Source organism: Scyliorhinus torazame, chromosome 16 (genome assembly GCF_047496885.1).
Source record: "Scyliorhinus torazame isolate Kashiwa2021f chromosome 16, sScyTor2.1, whole genome shotgun sequence".
NCBI classification, from domain to species: domain Eukaryota; kingdom Metazoa; phylum Chordata; class Chondrichthyes; order Carcharhiniformes; family Scyliorhinidae; genus Scyliorhinus; species Scyliorhinus torazame.
This window is the reverse complement of record NC_092722.1, coordinates 4,230,587-4,249,148: the sequence shown is the minus strand read 5'-3', so window position 1 is coordinate 4,249,148 and position 18,562 is coordinate 4,230,587. Positions and strand designations below refer to the sequence as shown.

At 46.3% G+C, this 18,562-nt stretch overlaps 1 protein-coding gene across 2 annotated transcripts in view; it reads right to left on the bottom strand.

Moving 5' to 3' along the window:
• Nucleotides 1-17,892, bottom strand: part of cfap74 (cilia and flagella associated protein 74) — a 209,875-nt gene extending 191,983 nt beyond the window's left edge. Inside the window, exons 1-4 of one of the 2 annotated variants that reach the window (XM_072477806.1) lie at nucleotides 17,799-17,892; nucleotides 13,500-13,584; nucleotides 2,903-2,984; nucleotides 15-149 (exon numbers count right to left, since the gene is read on the bottom strand). In XM_072477806.1, the coding sequence (XP_072333907.1) occupies nucleotides 15-149; nucleotides 2,903-2,984; nucleotides 13,500-13,584; nucleotides 17,799-17,858 (362 nt within the window). In that variant the 5' untranslated portion in view covers nucleotides 17,859-17,892. The remainder of the gene's footprint in view (nucleotides 1-14; nucleotides 150-2,902; nucleotides 2,985-13,499; nucleotides 13,585-17,798) is intronic. The other variant, XM_072477807.1, reaches the window with a different exon arrangement.
• Nucleotides 17,893-18,562: the final 670 nt, after the last annotated feature.

Sequence of the window (18,562 nt, the reverse complement as noted above, 5' to 3'; positions counted from 1 at the left end):
AAGTTGTTAAATACCTTATTTTTTGAACTTTCCGATCCTTTTGCTGAAAGTGTATCTCAAGCTCTTTCAGATTTCGCTGACGTTTTTGGACCTGCACCCTCTCAGAATAGCTCAGGCGTTTTAGACCAGTAGAATCAACAATCTCTTCCCTTAAGAGACAATAACAAACAACATTAAATCTAAATCAAAATATTGTAACACGATAACTTTCTCAACATTGTTACCTGCTCGATTTTCAACATTATATCAACAACAACTTATGTTTATAAAACACCTTTTAACATAATTCAAACATGCTAAGGCTCATCACAGGAGTATTGTAAAACAAAGTACAACACCAAGTCACACAAAGGAGCTATTTGGTCAGATGATCATAAACTTGGTCAAAGGGATAGATTTTACGAAGAGTCTTAAAAGGAGAAAAGCGAGGTAGAGAGGCAGAGTGTTCAAGGTGTGTTAGCTTATCTGTCGGGTGTCCTATTATGGCCGCCAAATCCTCTGATGTCCGTTAACATCTGTGTGAATTCATGGTATGCACAACTGACATGCAAGACTGCACTAGGAACAGAAATTTGTAAGATCTCCCCGTAAATGTATAATTATATAAAATAAATAATGCGTGATTACTTTCAGTCACAAAAGTGTAATGTTTAAACAGAAATAGTTCAGACTATTGAATCAAATGCATTGAAAGTATAATAATCTTTGGTACATGTAACATAACACACCACCTGAGGTTTTTCCCTTTTAGTTTACAATATCAATCCTATAATTATAAAACAACTCGCAATATACCCCTGCCATCTCAACACCTACATTCATGTTTGTGGGAGTGTTAGCGCCCATGCAGTCCTCCGGTGAAAAGCAATGAGATGAATTTCAGAAGCCATCAAATGTACTAACCTTTCTCAATTCCCTCTTTCACCTGCGGGGTTTCAGTTCATTCTCTGCTGGTGCATTTGAAAACCATTTCTGTCTTTTGTCTAACAGAAATCCTGTGAGTTGTTAACACATACTAACTCTCTAGGAAGAGAAGCTTGCTGCACCTTGCATAGATTTGCTTTCCTTTTAAAGAAATATTACACTTTCCACCTTAGGTGTTGCACTATAGAGTGAATCAATTCAAAGCAATGTGGGAGATAGAAGCCGGGAGACCACACTCCGGGATCTACCCAGCTCGCGCAACACCTCGCAAAGTCTAATGCGATGTCGCGAGACGTTGCGATGTGAATCCCACCCATTGTGGCCAAGCTGGGATTTTTTGCATGGCGGCGATCGGGCAGTGGTGCCCTACGCAGGTGTTGGGGGGTGACCCGGGGACCCCCTCATAGTGAATTGGGGCTGGGAGGGATAGGGGATAGTCGGAGGCTCCAGAGATTGGGACGCCATTTAAAAATGGAATCCCGATTTCTTGCTATACTGAAGAGTTCCGGTGAGAAACATCCTCAGTGTAGAAGGCCTCGGCCGTGCCTTCCCCGCTGAGGCCTCCTATCTAACCATTACATAACGGGGAGTTTCTCGGCACCGCATGCGCAGGGAAACGCGAGGCTAAACGCGCTCACTATGGGACTTTGTTCCCATTTAGTTACATCGCACCAATTAACTAAAGAGAAGGCATTGTCTGAGTGATGAGAAGTTTCAGTCTGGTGACAAAGGTTCTGGTCCTTCCGTTATGCCGTATTAGACAGCAGATATACTTCTGCAGTATGTGGATTCGGCTGGTTGAAATGTTTCCTGAACTCTTTAAGTGACAAAGTTCCACAAATTTTAGATTTGGGGAGGATAATATCCTTAAAACTGCTGAAAAAAGTAGTGATTCTTTGAAAACTGCTGAAAGGAATCTTTTATGAGCACGGATGTCATACCCAGCTAAATACCTTTATTATTGAGCTGACTATAGATGAAAAAAGCACATATGAAACTTGACATGGAAAAAGACAAGGCCATCATATTCTGAAAAACTGTTGACATACAAGTTACTCAGTATGTACACTACTGTATTCCTTTAATTAATCCCATTTTTTCTTATAAAGAAGTTAAGGAAGTACTGTTAGCATCAGAGAACAGGAGTCCAGAAAACAAAAAGCTGAGAGAAATTGTACTGTGATAGATGACAGCCCATACCAGTTGGGTTTTGAGAGTAATCCCCAAATTTCCTCAGTCATGATTGATCATCCTCCATCTTGGGAGGACTACGATTAGCTCTGCCTTTTCTGAGCATTTGAATGCACTGCATGCAGGCAGAAGAGCATTCCTTAATGCAGAAATCTCTAAGAATTCAGAGAGTTTTGAGGCATAAGTATGGCCATTGGGAACTATTTTTAAACATGCTGGTTTAGCACAGTGGGCTAAATAGCTGGCTTGTAATCCAGAACAAGGCAGCAGCACGGGTTCAATTCCTGCACCGGCCTCCCCGAACAGGTGCCGGAATGTGGCGACTAGGGGCTTTTCACAGTAACTTCATTGAAGCCTACTTGTGACAATAAGCGATTCTTATTATGACATATTATAAAATAGATGGATTTAATGAGTGGAATGACCCAGGAAAGGTTATAGATACAGAGGGTAAAATAATCATTTTGCAGCATGGAAACCAGACTGTTTGGGTACACTCGTCCAGTTTAATGGGCACCAATAACAAGCTTGAAGATTCATAAAGGGATTACAGGTGGCACTGTTTTGTTTGTGAAGTGATTGCTGAACTCAATAAACCTGAAGTCGAAGATGTCAAGACTTGCTTCCAAGTTCTTATTATCGAGTTACTATCGTAGCTTAACAACTTGGGAGAGGAACGCCAGTCATCCCGTCTCAAGTCTGTTCTATCATTCAATTAGATCATAACTGATCTGTTTCTTTGACCTGCTTAATATTTACCAATGTTCCATTGAGGTCACCAACTCACCGTATAAAATCACTCTTTTCATCGCCTGGAACCTCAACATCACTTTCTGTGTCGAACTCCTCATACTCATGTTCAGCCAGACCTTAAATACAAACAACAACTTTCAACATCTATCTGGCAGCAAACTAAAATTTTAAGTGACTGTGTGCTAAAAACCGTTCTTTGAAATTCTCTTCACTTTATTCAGTACTTTGACTGAAGTATCTATATGGCGTCTGTATTACTGAGGCATTAGCACATACTGAATGAGATCAATTATTCTTTTTTTTTTTAAAGTACAAGTACACACACACACACCAGAGTCTGGCTAAGTAGAATGGAGCAAGCTGGTTCTGAAAGATATTTAGAAAGCTTAGTCAATTACTTAAATACCATTATCGCACATGGCATCCCTTCATGGCTCTGGGAATCCAAAAATAGATTTTTCTAGATGTATTCATGCGTTGTGAGAATCACTGGCAAGGCAGCATTTATTACCCATCTCTAATTGCCTGAGAAGATGGCTCTCAGTTACCTTCTGGAACTGCTGCAGTCCGCCGAGTGTAGATACACCCACAGCGCTGTTAGCAAGGGTTTTCAAGGGTTTTGACCAAGTGAAGAAACGGTGGTACAGTTCAAAGTAAGGATGGCATGTGACTTGGGGAGAACCTTGCAGGTAGTGTATGCGTGTAGTACAGTGTGCTTAGTAGCATAATCCAAGGGCAACCTTCCCAAGAGCAGTTAGGGGTGGGCAATAAGTACTGGCCTAGCCAGCGAAGCCTACATCCTGCAAAAGAATTTTTAAAAACAGGGGATAGAGATTGCGGGTTTGGAAGGTGTTGTCAAAGGAGCCTTGTTGAGTTTCTGAAAAATGCAGATCCACAAGCTGCACTGCAAGGTGGGGGTTGCAACCCGCGGGTGGGTCGTGGGATGGTGTACAATGGGACGCCAAAAGGTCACCACAAATGATCCCCATAGATTGTCTGACCATTCTTTCCGATTCTCTCTGGGTAGATTTATGCTGCTGTACAGTGTATGAACACATGAGGCTGATGGAGAAGCCGGTGCCGAGGAATTTCTTGCCTCCCTGGGTCACTGCTACAGCCCCCGCCACCGACACAGCCTCCAGCAGCCACTCCCATTTCTGCAGCAGCTGATCAGCCAGGTTAGTCGGCACGTCCTGTAATGTTCCTCCTGCAGAATGTTTGAGGTGAGGGACGCCGTCAGTGTCCCTGCTGATTTCATCTGTAGGAAGTGCACCCATCTCCAGCTCCTCAGAAACCACGTTAGGGAACTGGAGCTAGAGCTGGATGAACTTCGGATCGTTCGGGAGGCAGAGGTGGTTATAGATAGAAGCTTCAGGGATGTAGTTACTCCGAAGAATAAAGGTAGATGGGTGACGGTGAGAGGAGCTGGGAGGAAGCAGTCAGTACAGGGATCCCCTGTGGTCGTTCCCCTTAGTAACAAGTATACCGCTTTGGATACTGTTGGGGGGGGGGGGGGGGGGGACTTATCAGGGGTAAGCCATGGGGTACAGGTCTCTGGCACAAAGTCTGTCCCTGTTGCTCAGAAGGGAAGGGGGGAGAGGAGTAGAGATTTAGTCATTGGAGACTCCATAGTTAGGGGGATTGATAGGAGATTCTGTGGGAACGAGAGAGACTCGCGGTTGGTGTGTTGCCTCCCAGGTGCCAGGGTGCGTGATGTCTCGGATCATGTTTTCGGGATTCTTAAGGGGGAGGGGGAGCAGCCCCAAGTCATGGTCCACATAGGTACCAATGACATAGGTCGGAAAAGGGATAGGGATGTAAGGCAGGAATTCAGGGAGCTGGGGTGGAAACTTAGATCTAGGACAAACAGAGTTATTATCTCTGGGTTGTTACCCGTGCCATGTGCTAGCGAGACGAGGAATAGGGAGCGAGAGGAGTTGAACACGTGGCTACAGGGATGGTTCAGGAGGGAGGGTTTCAGATTTCTGGATAATTGGGGCTCATTCTGGGGTCGGTGGGACCTCTACAAACGGGATGGTCTACACCTGGATCAGAGGGGTACCAATATCCTGGGGTGGAAATTTGCTAATGCTCTTCGGGAGGGTTTAAACTAGTTCAGCAGGGGCTTGGGAACCTGAATTGTAGCTCCAGTATACAGGAGGTTGAGAGTAGTGAGGTCATGAGTAAGGTTTCAAAGTTGCAGGAGTGTACCGTCAGGCAGGAAGGTGGTTTAAAGTGTGTCTTCTTCAATCCCAGGAGCATCCGGAATAAGGTGGGTGAACTTGCGGCATGGGTTGGTACCTGGGACTTCGATGTTGTGGCCATTTCGGAGACATGGATAGAGCAGGGACAGGAATGGTTGTTGCAGGTGCCGGGGTTTAGATATTTCAGTAAGTTCAGGGAAGGTGGTAAAAGAGGGGGAGGGGTGGCATTGTTAGTCAAGGACAGTATTACAGTGGCAGAAAGGACGTTTGATGAGGACTTGTCTACTGAGGTTGTATGGGCTGAGGTTAGAAACAGGAAAGGAGAGGTCACCCTGATAGGGGTTTTCTATAGGCCTCCGAAAAGTTCCAGAGATGTAAAGGAAAGGATTGCAAAGATGATTCTGGATAGGAGCGAAAGCAACAGGGTAGTTGTTATGGGGGACTTTAACTTTCCAAATATTGACTGAAACGCTCTAGTTCGAGTACTTTAGATGGGTCCGCTTTTGTCCAATGTGTGCAGGAGGGTTTCCTGACACAGTATGTAGATAGGCCAACGAGAGGCAAGGCCATATTAGATTTGGTACTGGGTAATGAATCAGGACAGCTGTTAGATTTGGAGGTAGGTGAGCACTTTGGTGATAGTGACCACAATTCGATTACGTTTACTTTAGTGATGGAAAGGGATAGATATATAACGCAGGGCAAGAGTTATATCTGGGGGAGAGGCAATTATGATGTGATGAGGCAAGACTTAGGATGCACTGGATGGAGAGGAAAACTGCAGGGGATGGGCACAATGGAAATGTGGAGCTTGTTCAAGGAACAGCTACTGCGTGTCCTTGATAAGTATGTACCTGTCAGGCAGGGAGGAAGTGGTCGAGCAAGGGAACCGTGGTTTACTAAAGCAGTCGAAACACCTGTCAAGAGGAAGAAGGAGGCTTATGTAAAGATGAGACATGAAGGTTCAGTTAGGGCACTTGAGAGTTACAAGTTAGCTAGGAAGGACCTAAAGAGAGAGCTAAGAAGAGCCAGGAGGGGACATGAGAAGTCTTTGGCAGGTAGGATCAAGGATAACCCTAAAGCTTTCTATAGATATGTCAGGAATAAAAGAATGACTAGGGTAAGAGTAGGGCCAGTCAAGGACAGTAGTGGGAAGTTGCGCGTGGAGTCGGAGGAGATAGGAGAGGTGCTAAATGAAAATTTTTCGTCAGTATTCACACAGGAAAAAGACAATGTTGTCGAGGAGAATACTGAGATTCAGGCTACTAGACTAGAAGGGCTTGAGGTTCATAAGGAGGAGGTGTTAGCAATTCTGGAAAGTGTGAAAATAGATAAGTCCCCTGGGCCGGATGGGATTTATCCTAGGATTCTCCGGGAAGCTAGGGAGGAGATTGCTGAGCCTTTGGTTTTGATCTTTAAGTCATCTTTGTCTACAGGAATAGTGCCAGAAGACTGGAGGATAGCAAATGTTGTCCCCTTGTTCAAGAAGGGGAGTAGAGACAACCCCGATAACTATAGACCAGTGAGCCTTACTTCTGTTGTGGGAAAAATCTTGGAAAGGTTTATAAGAGATAGGATGTATAATCATCTGGAAAGGAATAATTTGATTAGAGATAGTCAACACGGGTTTGTGAAGGGTAGGTCGTGCCTCACAAACCTTATTGAGTTCTTTGAGAAGGTGACCAAGCAGGTGGATGAGGGTAAAGCAGTTGATGTGGTGTATATGGATTTCAGTAAAGCGTTTGATAAGGTTCCCCACGGTAGGCTACTGCAGAAAATAGGGAGGCATGGGATTCAGGGTGATTTAGCAAGTCTGGATCAGAAATTGGCTAACTGGAAGAAGACAAAGGGTGGTGGTTGATGGCAAATGTTCAGACTGGCGTCCAGTTACTAGTGGTGTAGCACAAGGATCTGTTTTGGGGCCACTGCTGTTTGTCATTTTTATAAATGACCTGGAGGGCGTAGAAGGATGGGTGAGTAAATTTGCAGATAACACTAAAGTCGGTGGAGTTGCGGACAGTGCGGAAGGATGTTACAAGTTACAGAGGGACATAGATAAGCTGCAGCGCTGGGCTGAGGGACGGCAAATGGAGTTTAATGCAGAAAAGTGTGAGGTGATTCATTTTGGAAGGAATAACAGGAAGACAGAGTACTGGGCTAATGGATTGGATTGGATTGGATTTGTTTAGTGTCACGTGTACCGAGGTACCGTGAAAAGTATTTTTCTGCGAGCAGCTCAACAGATCATTAAGTACATGAGAAGAAAAGGGAATAAAAGAAAATACATAATAGGGCAACACAACATATACAATGTAACTACATAAGCACTGGCATCGGATGAAGCATACAGAGTGATTATAGGAAGGATGTTAATGAAATCAGTCCATAAGAGGGTCATTTAGGAGTCTGGTGACAGAGAGATCTCGGTGTCCATGTCCATAGATCCCTGAAAGTTGCCACCCAGGTTGAGAGGGTTGTTACGAAGGCGTACGGTGTGTTAGCTTTTATTGTTAGAGGGATTGAGTTTCGGAGCCATGAGGTCACGTTGCAGCTGTACAAAACCCTGGTGCGGCCGCATTTGGAGTATTGCGTGCAATTCTGGTCACCGCATTATAGGAAGGATGTGGAAGCATTGGAAAGGGTGCAGAGGAGATTTACCAGAATGTTGCCTGGTATGGAGGGAAGATCTTATGAAGAAAGGCTGAGGGACTTGAGGCTGTTTTCGTTAGAGAGAAGAAGGTTAAGAGGTGACTTAATTGAGGCTCAGAGGATTGGATAGGGTGGACAGTGAGAGCCTTTTTCCTCGGATGGTGATGTCTAGCACGAGGGGACATAGCTTTAAATTGAGGGGAGATAGATGTAAGATAGATGTCAGAGGTAGGTTCTTTACTCAGAGTAGTAAGGGCGTGGAATGCCCTGCCTGCAACAGTCGTGGACTCGCCAACACTAAGGGTATTCAAATGGTCATTGGATAGACATATGGACGATAAGGGAATAGTGTAGATGGGCTTTAGAGTGGTTTCACAGGTCGGCGCAATAGCGAGGGCCGAAGGGCCTGTACTGCGCTGTAATGTTCTATGTTCTATATACCTGCAAGTAAAACTGAAGAATTTAAAAGAAAAATCAAGTCTCTTTACATTTCTTTCCTGAAGATTCTCCTTCTCCACAGAGTTAGTTTCCAGCAGTGCTTTACGCTCCTTTTGTCAGGCCTGCATCTCCCACCCAAAATCAAGTGACTGCTTATTGGAATATGTTTCCACAAGTAGCCCAGTCAGCAACTGGTAGTCGGAGGACTCCCACATACAAGATTTGGCAGATAATTGCTGTGCAATCTGTGGGGATCTCCCCGCCTTTCAATTGATCCATTGTTATGAAACTGATTCATGTTTGCCCCATTCTGACTTGGCTCTGGGGTGACGGGTGTGGGTTTAGGAACTCCATCCAGCCCAGCCAGGGGAAAAACCCGCCTGCTTATTACAAATTACTCAGATCTCCAAATAGCAAAAACCAGAAAATATATTTTTGCATTTAATGATACAGAAGTGCCAACAACAAAGTGACATTTTTGGAAGTAACTCTGCACAATCTGTTGCGAATGTGGTGTGGGCTGCGACAGTTGTCCATTTTGTAAAAATGGGTTTGCTGGAGAAATTGTTTGAGAAATACTGTGGTAGATGGTGCCATTGTGTGTCAGTGCTGAAGGGAGTGGATGTTTAAGGTGGTGCATGGGGTGCCAGTCAAGCTTTCGTCCTGGATTGTGTCGACCATCTTAGGTGGCATTTGAGTTGCACTCATCCAGGCAAGTCGAAAGTATAAATTTGCTGATTGAAAGATGCAGTTAGTTTCAAATTAATAGTATCATTCTCCTTTCACTTTCTTGGCTACAAGACATAAATTGATCCTCAGTGCTTACTTTGTTCATCTGTCCTGCACAATTCCAAGTGTACATTTTTGTATAAGGAGTAATTTTCATATATGTTGCCAGAGCCCCAATGTGCATCAAACATGTGCTAATCACTGATATTTGTTGTATCTATATTACTTTGTAGCTATGTTATAATTCTTACAATCACTCGAGTATAAATGATTGAAATAAGTACTTGATAAAAGGTCATTATTAAAATCTTTCTTCCAAAGATGAAATATGCATATTTAAATTATGCTTTGTATATTTTGTATTTCTATAATACATAATTCTGTAATGAATACTCCAAATGAAAACATGTACAATGACAATCCTGTTTGGAAAGATATGGATTGTTCCTCAGAAACTGAAATGTAAAATAAATATTTTCATTTGTAAATTAAATTTGGAATATTTTTCATGGTCATTTGTCATATTTTCTACCTCACATTTGGAAATGTGTTCAATGTCTTCTATAATAATACTGCCTTGGCAACAGCAAAGGAACAGTTTAAAAATGTACTCAAGCAGTAGTATATTGTTAATATGTGTAATAAAATAACATTTGATAGCAGAACAATCCAAGTGGTAAGGAAAGGAGGTCACATTTACTGCAAAAAACAGTAACTGCAGTTGAGTGACTACAGCAATAGAGCAAGACTGTTCTTAGCTGTCAGTTATAATTACTGTATTTAGTACTAGCTAATAGTGGAGTCTAACTTCTTTCAAAACCAATTCTGTCAGTTATCTCGGAAAGGGCATGGGTGGGAAACTACAGGGAGATGGCAGTTCACAGCTCGGGTGCAAAGACCTAGGGGAATCTATGGCTTGGTTGGAAATCAAAGTAAGAGAGACATTTAAGCAGATGTTCACAAGATCTTTCAACATATAAGAGATGATGTTGAGCATGGCACACTATCATCCTCATACTTTTTAATGTTTCTGCAGCCATTGGCATTCCTCGTCCTCCAAAATGCTTCCTCTATTGTCCAGCTCAGTGGGACGGTCCTTGTTTGGTTCCTTTCTTATGTCCCAAATATAACCAGTCTCTTTGAACACATTGCCCCTGCAGCGTTCAGCAGTGTATCTGTGAATATTTCCTCTCCTTCATCTACATGCTTCCCTTGGTAATTATCTTCCGGGCCCACTTTTGCCAACTGTCTGACCTTTGGACCACACGCCACATTCACTTCCCTTTAATGTGAAAGGGAAGCCTGCTTGGTCCTCACGATCGCACTCCAATCAGGTGCACAGGAGGAGAGGGCAATGTGCATATCAGGTTCAGAGTTCAGCCAGTTCCTTTGTCCCAGCTTGATCTTTGCGAGAAGGGAAAATCCAACCTCGCATATGTAGGCCGTCAAGAAAGGCAATAGAAACAGTGCTTGTTTTGTGCAGCACTGGACACTCCTGGGTGACTCTACTCCTGAATGTTGACAGCCTCATGGACTTTTAGCATGTTTTTAATATGCTGTCATAGGTCAGGTACAGCAGCTTAGCCTTTTAATTTGGAGAGTAAGAAATCTTACAACACCAGGTTAAAGTCCAACAGGTTTGTTTTGAATCACTAGCTTTCGAAGCACAGCTCCTTCATCAGGAGAATGAAGAGGTATGTTCCAGAAACATATATTAGACAAAGATGCAAGACGATACTTTGAATGCCAGTCTTTGCAGGTAATTAAGTCTTTACAGGTCCAGACGGAGCAACTGGAGAGAGGGGTAATCACAGGTTAAAGAGATGTGAATTGTCTCAAGCCAGGACAGTTGGTAAGATTCCGCAAGCCCAAGCCAGATGGTGGGGGGTGAATGTAATGCGACATGAATCCAAGGTCCTGGTTCAGGCCGTACTCATGTGTGCGGAACTTGGCTATAAGTTTCTACTCGGCGATTCTGCGTTGCCGCGCATCCTGAAGGCCGTCTTGGAGAACGCTTACCCGAAGATCAGAGGCTGAATGTCCTTGACTGCTGAAGTGTTCCCCGACTGGAAGGGAACATTCCTGCCTGCCGATTGTCGTGCAATGTCCATTCATCTGTTGTCGCAGCATCTGCATGGTCTCGCCAATGTGCCATGCGACGGGACATCATTTCCTGCAGCGTATGAGGTAGACAACGTTGGCTGAGTCGCACCAGTATGTACCGTGTACCTGGTGGGTGGTGTTCTCACGTGTAATGGTGATGCCCATGTCGATGATCTGGTACGTCTTGCAGAGATTGCCATGGCAGGGTTGTGTGGTGTCGTGGTCACTGTTCTGAAGGCTGGTTAGTTTGCTTCAAACAATGGTTTGTTTGAGGTTACGCGTTTGTTTGAAGGCAAGTCGTGGGGGTGTGGGGATGACCTTGGCAAGATGTTCGGCTTCATCGATGACGTGTTTAATTTGGAGTTAGCTACAAGTTAATAATGGACTCTGGGGTCTCAACCTCAAAAGGAATTTTTCACCCACCACTTCTCTTTCAAAATCTGAAACTTTTCCTCTCATTTTCCTCAGGTTCGGCACAACATCGTGGGCTGAAGGGCCTGTTCTGTGCTGTATTTTTCTATGTTCTATTTGCCAGTACTTCCCGGCATATGACAGACATGGGATTTGCATCCTTATATGTATTTGCACAATTGACAAAACCATACCTCAAGAAATCACCTTTATATTTCTTTGTTGCCAAGTTAAGTTTCTTCTTTGTATGTTGTTAACCAGAGGTCCTGGAGCTCTCCCTGTACCCTAACACGAGCACTGCTCTATCCTGCCGTGGATGCTCCTGAGCAGCTCTCTCCAGCAGATTCAGAAGTGAGATCCTGGCCAGTAGGTACACTGTCTATTTGTGTCTCTGCCTGTCTCTTCCTTGTAAGAAAACGATCCATTTTCACAGTCCTCTCGCCTTACTTGCTAACAGCGAAAAAATGGAAGCTCTCCTCTGTGATTTTGTCTCAAAAGCACGTACACACAGGGCACTTCATGTCAAGTGTATGTGCAAGGCATGTGACCTCACTGCTGCCCCTTATGGACAGAAGACTTCCACAGCCTCATTTCATTCTCATTTAAAAGCCAGTAGCGGCCACCGTTCTCAATTTAGATGCCGGTATCGGCCGTTGGGCGCTTCTCCCACGATCGGGAGCACCGCTGGAATGCCGCGACTGAACGCTCCGCAACCCTCCAGACACCCGCCCGCAGCCCACTGGACCCACACTTTCAAAAACCCTGGTATAAAACACTGTCTGATGCCTTCTCAATTTTTTCAGTTGTGTAGCAGTTTCTGCAACAGCAAAGTTTAATATCTATGTGTTACAAATATTGAAGTGCAAATTAATGTATCCGTTGTTTCTTACTTGTTTTGATAATATAGATGGCACAAACCTCTTACAATAAGTGCTACACCTAGAGGCTAGATTTTCCTTCTGTTCTAATCCACGTGTAACCTTTGCTGATGTTTTTATATGCATATGGAATCATACAATCGTACCATACTGGGGGAGATCATTCAGTCCAGCATACAGGTGTAGCTCTGTCCCAGCAGGAAAGCTGGCCTTCAGCTGCATTGTGCAAACCATTTCTGAGAAGCACTGATGGACCAAACTAAGGCAAACACACCTCAAAGATGCTCTGAGAGACACAGAGCCTGCAATGTGCAAAGCTCAAGAAGTATTACTGTGGATGCGAAAAATTAGAAGCGGTGAGGGAATGTAACTAAAACCCAAACCATTCAGATATTGGCTTTCCTGAAGTAAATAAATAAATAATCTTTATTATTGTCACAAGTAGGCTTACATTAACACTGCAATGAAGTTACTGTGAAAATCCACGAGTTGCCACATTCCGGCGCCTGTTCGGGTACACAGAGAGAGAATTCAGAATGTCCAATTCATCTAACAGCTCGTCTTTCGGGACTTGTGGGAGGAAACTGGAGCACCCGGAGGAAGCCCACGCAGACACGGGGAGAACGTGCAGACTCTGTACAGACAGTGACCCAAGCTGGAATCGAACCCGGGACCCTGGCGCTGTGAAGCAACAGTGCGCTACTGTGCCACCCATATCTATGGCCTATAAATGAATGTTGTTGATTGGCTAAAAGGAATGGAAGTTGCTTCAACATTTTCATTGGTCACTTTATGACAATTGTTAACTCATGGGCAATAGATTTGCTTTGTAATTTACGATTTCCATTTCTCATTTGGGTGTCAGTTAATGTTCCTCATTGGTAGCCTTTGCTAACCACCGAGCAACTGGGCATTTTTTTCCATTGTCAATTGTATTTTGGTGTCAGATAAACTCAGCACAGATGTCAGGAAGCACACCTTCACACAATAAGTATACGATACTTGCACCGGTTTTCCAGGAAGGGTAGTGAAGGAAAAAGGGGTCATTCAAGAAACAGCTGGTTACTCAGATAGACTCTCTGTGGGATGGTGAGCTAGATGGGCTGAATGACGTCCCCCATAAGTACGTCTCGTCACTTTTTTATTTAAAAAGGACAGGCATCAATATGTCATCAGGAAGCTACTTTTGGAAAACAATATTTGAAGTAACAATCTTTACTTATTTCTGCTTCTTGTTCTGGATCCAGTTTTGTTTCCTCCTCACCTTCACTCTCATACTCTTCCTCCATACCGAGCTGCAGTGGCTGCAATATAAACAGAAATCTAAATTTTCATCTATTTTATGTGATTGTTCTCGAGCCATGTAATTGTTCCATTTGCCCCTTTCCAAAAATACATGGGGTGCAAAATTAGCAAATTTCCATTTGCTCAGTCACAAATTGCTGACAGTTGCAAACATCTACTGCCGTAGTTAAGCCATTATTTGCAGCGTAAATATAATTACTTCAGGAACTTTCTGTAATTAAGTGCCATAGGTAACAGTATTTATGCATTAACATTACTTGTAGAGAGAGGGTTATTAAATCCGTCACATTAGATTTAAAGTACCTTGTATACAATTCATTTTTTTACAGTATATGGGGTAATTTTAAGCAATACTACTGTCAGTTAATTAATGATTGCTACAGTCTTCAGTTTGAGACGCTAACATTTTAAAGCTGTTAGATTTTTAAGGCAGTATTTTTTCTAATGGTAGGTAACATACAATGCACTGACGTTGGCTCTTAATGCAATGAATTGACTGTTAACATAATGCTATATTCATGCCTGTGTGAAGCTCCTTGAGATGTTTTATTACTGTAAAGTTGCTATACAAGTACACGTCGTTGTGTATTATATTTTACTAAATAGGGCAGCATGGTAGCACAGTGGTTAGCACTGTTGCTTCACAGCTCCAGGGTCCCGGGTTTGATTCTGGCTTGGGTCTCTGTCTGTGTGGAGTCTGCACGTTCTCCCCGTGTCTGTGTGGGTTTCCTCCGGGTGCTCCAGTTTCCCCCCACAAGTCCCGAAAGACGTGCTTGTTAGGTGGGTTGGACATTCTGAATTCTCCCTCTGTGTACACGAACAGGCGCCGGAGTGTGGCGACTAGGGGCTTTTCACAGTAACTTCATTGCAGTGTTAATGTGAGCCTACTTGTGACAATAAAGATTATTATTATTTAAGTACATGATGTGTTTTCTGCGCACATTTATCCTGACTCCTGTCTGATTTATACTGAACCATTACAGAGACCTGGTTGAGGGAAGGGCAGGATTGGCAGCTAAACGTTCCAGGATTTAGATGTTTCAGGCGGGATAGAGGGGGATGTAAAAGGGGAGGCGGAGTTGCGCTACTTGTTCAGGAGAGTATCACAGCTATACAGCGAGAGGACACCTCAGAGGGCAGTGAGGCTATATGGGTAGAGATCAGGAATAAGAAGGGTGCAGTCACAATGTTGGGGGTATACTACAGGCCTCCCAACAGCCAGCGGGAGATAGAGGAGCAGATAGGTAGACAGATTTTGGAAAAGAGTAAAAACAACAGGGTTGTGGTGATGGGAGACTTCAACTTCCCCAATATTGACTGGGACTCACTTAGTGCCAGGGGCTTAGACGGGGCAGAGTTTGTAAGGAGCATCCAGGAGGGCTTCTTAAAACAATATGTAAACAGTCCAACTAGGGAAGAGGCGGTACTGGACCTGGTATTGGGGAATGAGCCCGGCCAGGTGGTAGATGTTTCAGTAGGGGAGCATTTCGGTAACAGTGACCACAATTCAGTAAGTTTTAAAGTACTGGTGGACAAGGATAAGAGTGGTCCGAGGATGAATGTGCTAAATTGGGGGAAGGCTAATTATAACAATATTAGGCGGGAACTGAAGAGCATAGATTGGGGGCGGATGTTTGAGGGCAAATCAACATCTGACATGTGGGAGGCTTTCAAGTGTCAGTTGATAGGAATACAGGACAGGCATGTTCCTGTGAGGAAGAAAGACAAATACGGCAATTTTCGGGAACCTTGGATGACGAATGATATTGTAGGCCTCGTCAAAAAGAAAAAGGAGGCATTTGTCAGGGCTAAAAGGCTGGGAACAGACGAAGCCTGTGTGGCATATAAGGAAAGTAGGAAGGAACTTAAGCAGGGAGTCAGGAGGGCTAGAAGGGGTCACGAAAAGTCATTGGCAAATAGGGTTAAGGAAAATCCCAAGGCTTTTTACACGTACATAAAAAGCAAGAGGGTAGCCAGGGAAAGGGTTGGCCCACTGAAGGACAGGGAAGGGAATCTATGTGTGGAGCCAGAGGAAATGGGCGAGGTACTAAATGAATACTTTGCATCAGTATTCACCAAAGAGAAGGAATTGGTAGATGTTGAGTCTGGAGAAGGGGGTGTAGATAGCCTGGGTCACATTGTGATCCAAAAAGACGAGGTGTTGGGTGTCTTAAAAAATATTAAGGTAGATAAGTCCCCAGGGCCGGATGGGATCTACCCCAGAATACTGAAGGAGGCTGGAGAGGAAATTGCTGAGGCCTTGACAGAAATCTTTGGATCCTCGCTGTCTTCAGGGGATGTCCCGGAGGACTGGAGAATAGCCAATGTTGTTCCTCTGTTTAAGAAGGGTGGCAGGGATAATCCCGGGAACTACAGGCCGGTGAGCCTTACTTCAGTGGTAGGGAAATTACTGGAGAGAATTCTTCGAGACAGGATCTACTCCCATTTGGAAGCAAATGGACGTATTAGTGAGAGGCAGCACGGTTTTGTGAAGGGGAGGTCGTGTCTCACTAACTTGATAGAGTTTTTCGAGGAGGTCACTAAGATGATTGATGCAGGTAGGGCAGTAGATGTTGTCTATATGGACTTCAGTAAGGCCTTTGACAAGGTCCCTCATGGTAGACTAGTACAAAAGGTGAAGTCACACGGGATCAGGGGTGAACTGGCAAGGTGGATACAGAACTGGCTAGGCCATAGAAGGCAGAGGGTAGCAATGGAGGGATGCTTTTCTAATTGGAGGGCTGTGACCAGTGGTGTTCCACAGGGATCAGTGCTGGGACCTTTGCTCTTTGTAGTATATATAAATGATTTGGAGGAAAATGTAACTGGTCTGATTAGTAAGTTTGCAGACGACACAAAGGTTGGTGGAATTGCGGATAGCGATGAGGACTGTCTGAGGATACAGCAGGATTTAGATTGTCTGGAGACTTGGGCGGAGAGATGGCAGATGGAGTTTAACCTGGACAAATGTGAGGTAATGCATTTTGGAAGGGCTAATGCAGGTAGGGAATATACAGTGAATGGTAGAACCCTCAAGAGTATTGAAAGTCAAAGAGATCTAGGAGTACAGGTCCACAGATCACTGAAAGGGGCTACACAGGTGGAGAAGGTAGTCAAGAAGGCATACGGCATGCTTGCCTTCATTGGCCGGGGCATTGAGTATAAGAATTGGCAAGTCATGTTGCAGCTGTATAGAACCTTAGTTAGGCCACACTTGGAGTATAGTGTTCAATTCTGGTCGCCACACTACCAGAAGGATGTGGAGGCTTTAGAGAGGGTGCAGAAGAGATTTACCAGAATGTTGCCTGGTATGGAGGGCATAAGCTATGAGGAGCGATTGAATAAACTCGGTTTGTTCTCACTGGAACGAAGGAGGTTGAGGGGCGACCTGATAGAGGTATACAAAATTATGAGGGGCATAGACAGAGTGGATAGTCAGAGGCTTTTCCCCAGGGTAGAGGGGTCAATTACTAGGGGGCATAGGTTTAAGGTGCGAGGGGCAAGGTTTAGAGTAGATGTACGAGGCAAGTTTTTTACGCAGAGGGTAGTGGGTGCCTGGAACTCACTACCGGAGGAGGTAGTGGAGGCAGGGACGATAGGGACATTTAAGGGGCATCTTGACAAATACATGAATAGGATGGGAATAGAAGGATACGGACCCAGGAAGTGTAGAAGATTGTAGTTTAGTCGGGCAGTATGGTCGGCACGGGCTTGGAGGGCCGAAGGGCCTGTTCCTGTGCTGTACATTTCTTTGTTCTTTGTTCTTTGAACCACAGAGCCAGAGTTCTGAGCCGCTCTCTGCCACATCGCCTGAGTCTCACTGGGAGAGGGGGGGGGGGGTCCTGAGGGGGGGGTGGGGGGATCCTGGGGGTCTGCGGGGGGAGGGGGGTCCTGGGGGTCTGCGGGGGGAGGGGGGTCCTGGGGGTCTGCGGGGGGAGGGGGGTCCTGGGGGTCTGCGGGGGGAGGGGGGTCCTGGGGTCTGCGGGGGGAGGGGGGTCCTGGGGGTCTGCGGGGGGAGGGGGGTCCTGGGGGTCTGCGGGGGGAGGGGGGTCCTGGGGGTGTGCGGGGGGGGGGGGTCCTGGGGGGGGGATCCTGGGGGTCTGGGGGGGGGGGGCTGCGGGGGGGGGGGGCTGCGGGGGGGGGGGGGCCTGGGGAGTGGGGGGGGTTCGTCGCCCCTCTCCTCCCCCTCCCTCCCTCCCTCCCTCCCTCTCACCTCTCCGGCCGGCTCCACTCCGCTGTCGGGCTCGGGGCCTGGCGACGCCGCCGTCTCCATGGCGACGGCCCAAACCACCCGGCACGGGGGGGGGGGGGGGGTTCACCCTGAGCGGGGGGGGGGGGGCTGCCCCGCCCTGACTGACTGGAACTCGGGCGTCGCTGCCGGCAGCCGGCCCCAGCCGGAGGGAGACTGGGTGCCGGCAATAACCCCACTGGGCAATAACCCAGCCCCTCCGCCAACTCAGAGTGGAACATCCGGTTGTCAGGGAAGCTGCTGATGCTGCTGGGCTGGGCTGGGGAGCTGCTGGGCTGGGCTGGGGAGCTGCTGGGCTGGGCTGGGGAGCTGCTGGGCTGGGCTGGGGATCTGCTGGGCTGGGCTGGGGAGCTGCTGGGCTGGGCTGGGGAGCTGCTGGGCTGGGCTGGGGAGCTGCTGGGCTGGGCTGGGGAGCTGCTGGGCTGGACTGGGGATCTGCTGGGCTGGGCTGGGGAGCTGCTGGGCTGGGCTGGGGAGCTGCTGGGCTGGGCTGGGGAGCTGCTGGGCTGGGCTGGGGAGCTGCTGGGCTGGGCTGGGGAGCTGCTGGGCTGGGCTGGGGATCTGCTGGGCTGGGCTGGGGAGCTGCTGGGCTGGGCTGGGGAGCTGCTGGGCTGGGCATCTGCTGGGCTGGGCTGGGGATCTGCTGGGCTGGGGATCTGCTGGGCTGGGTTGGGGATCTGCTGGGCTGGGGAGCTGCTGGGCTGGGGATCTGCTGGGCTGGGGATCTG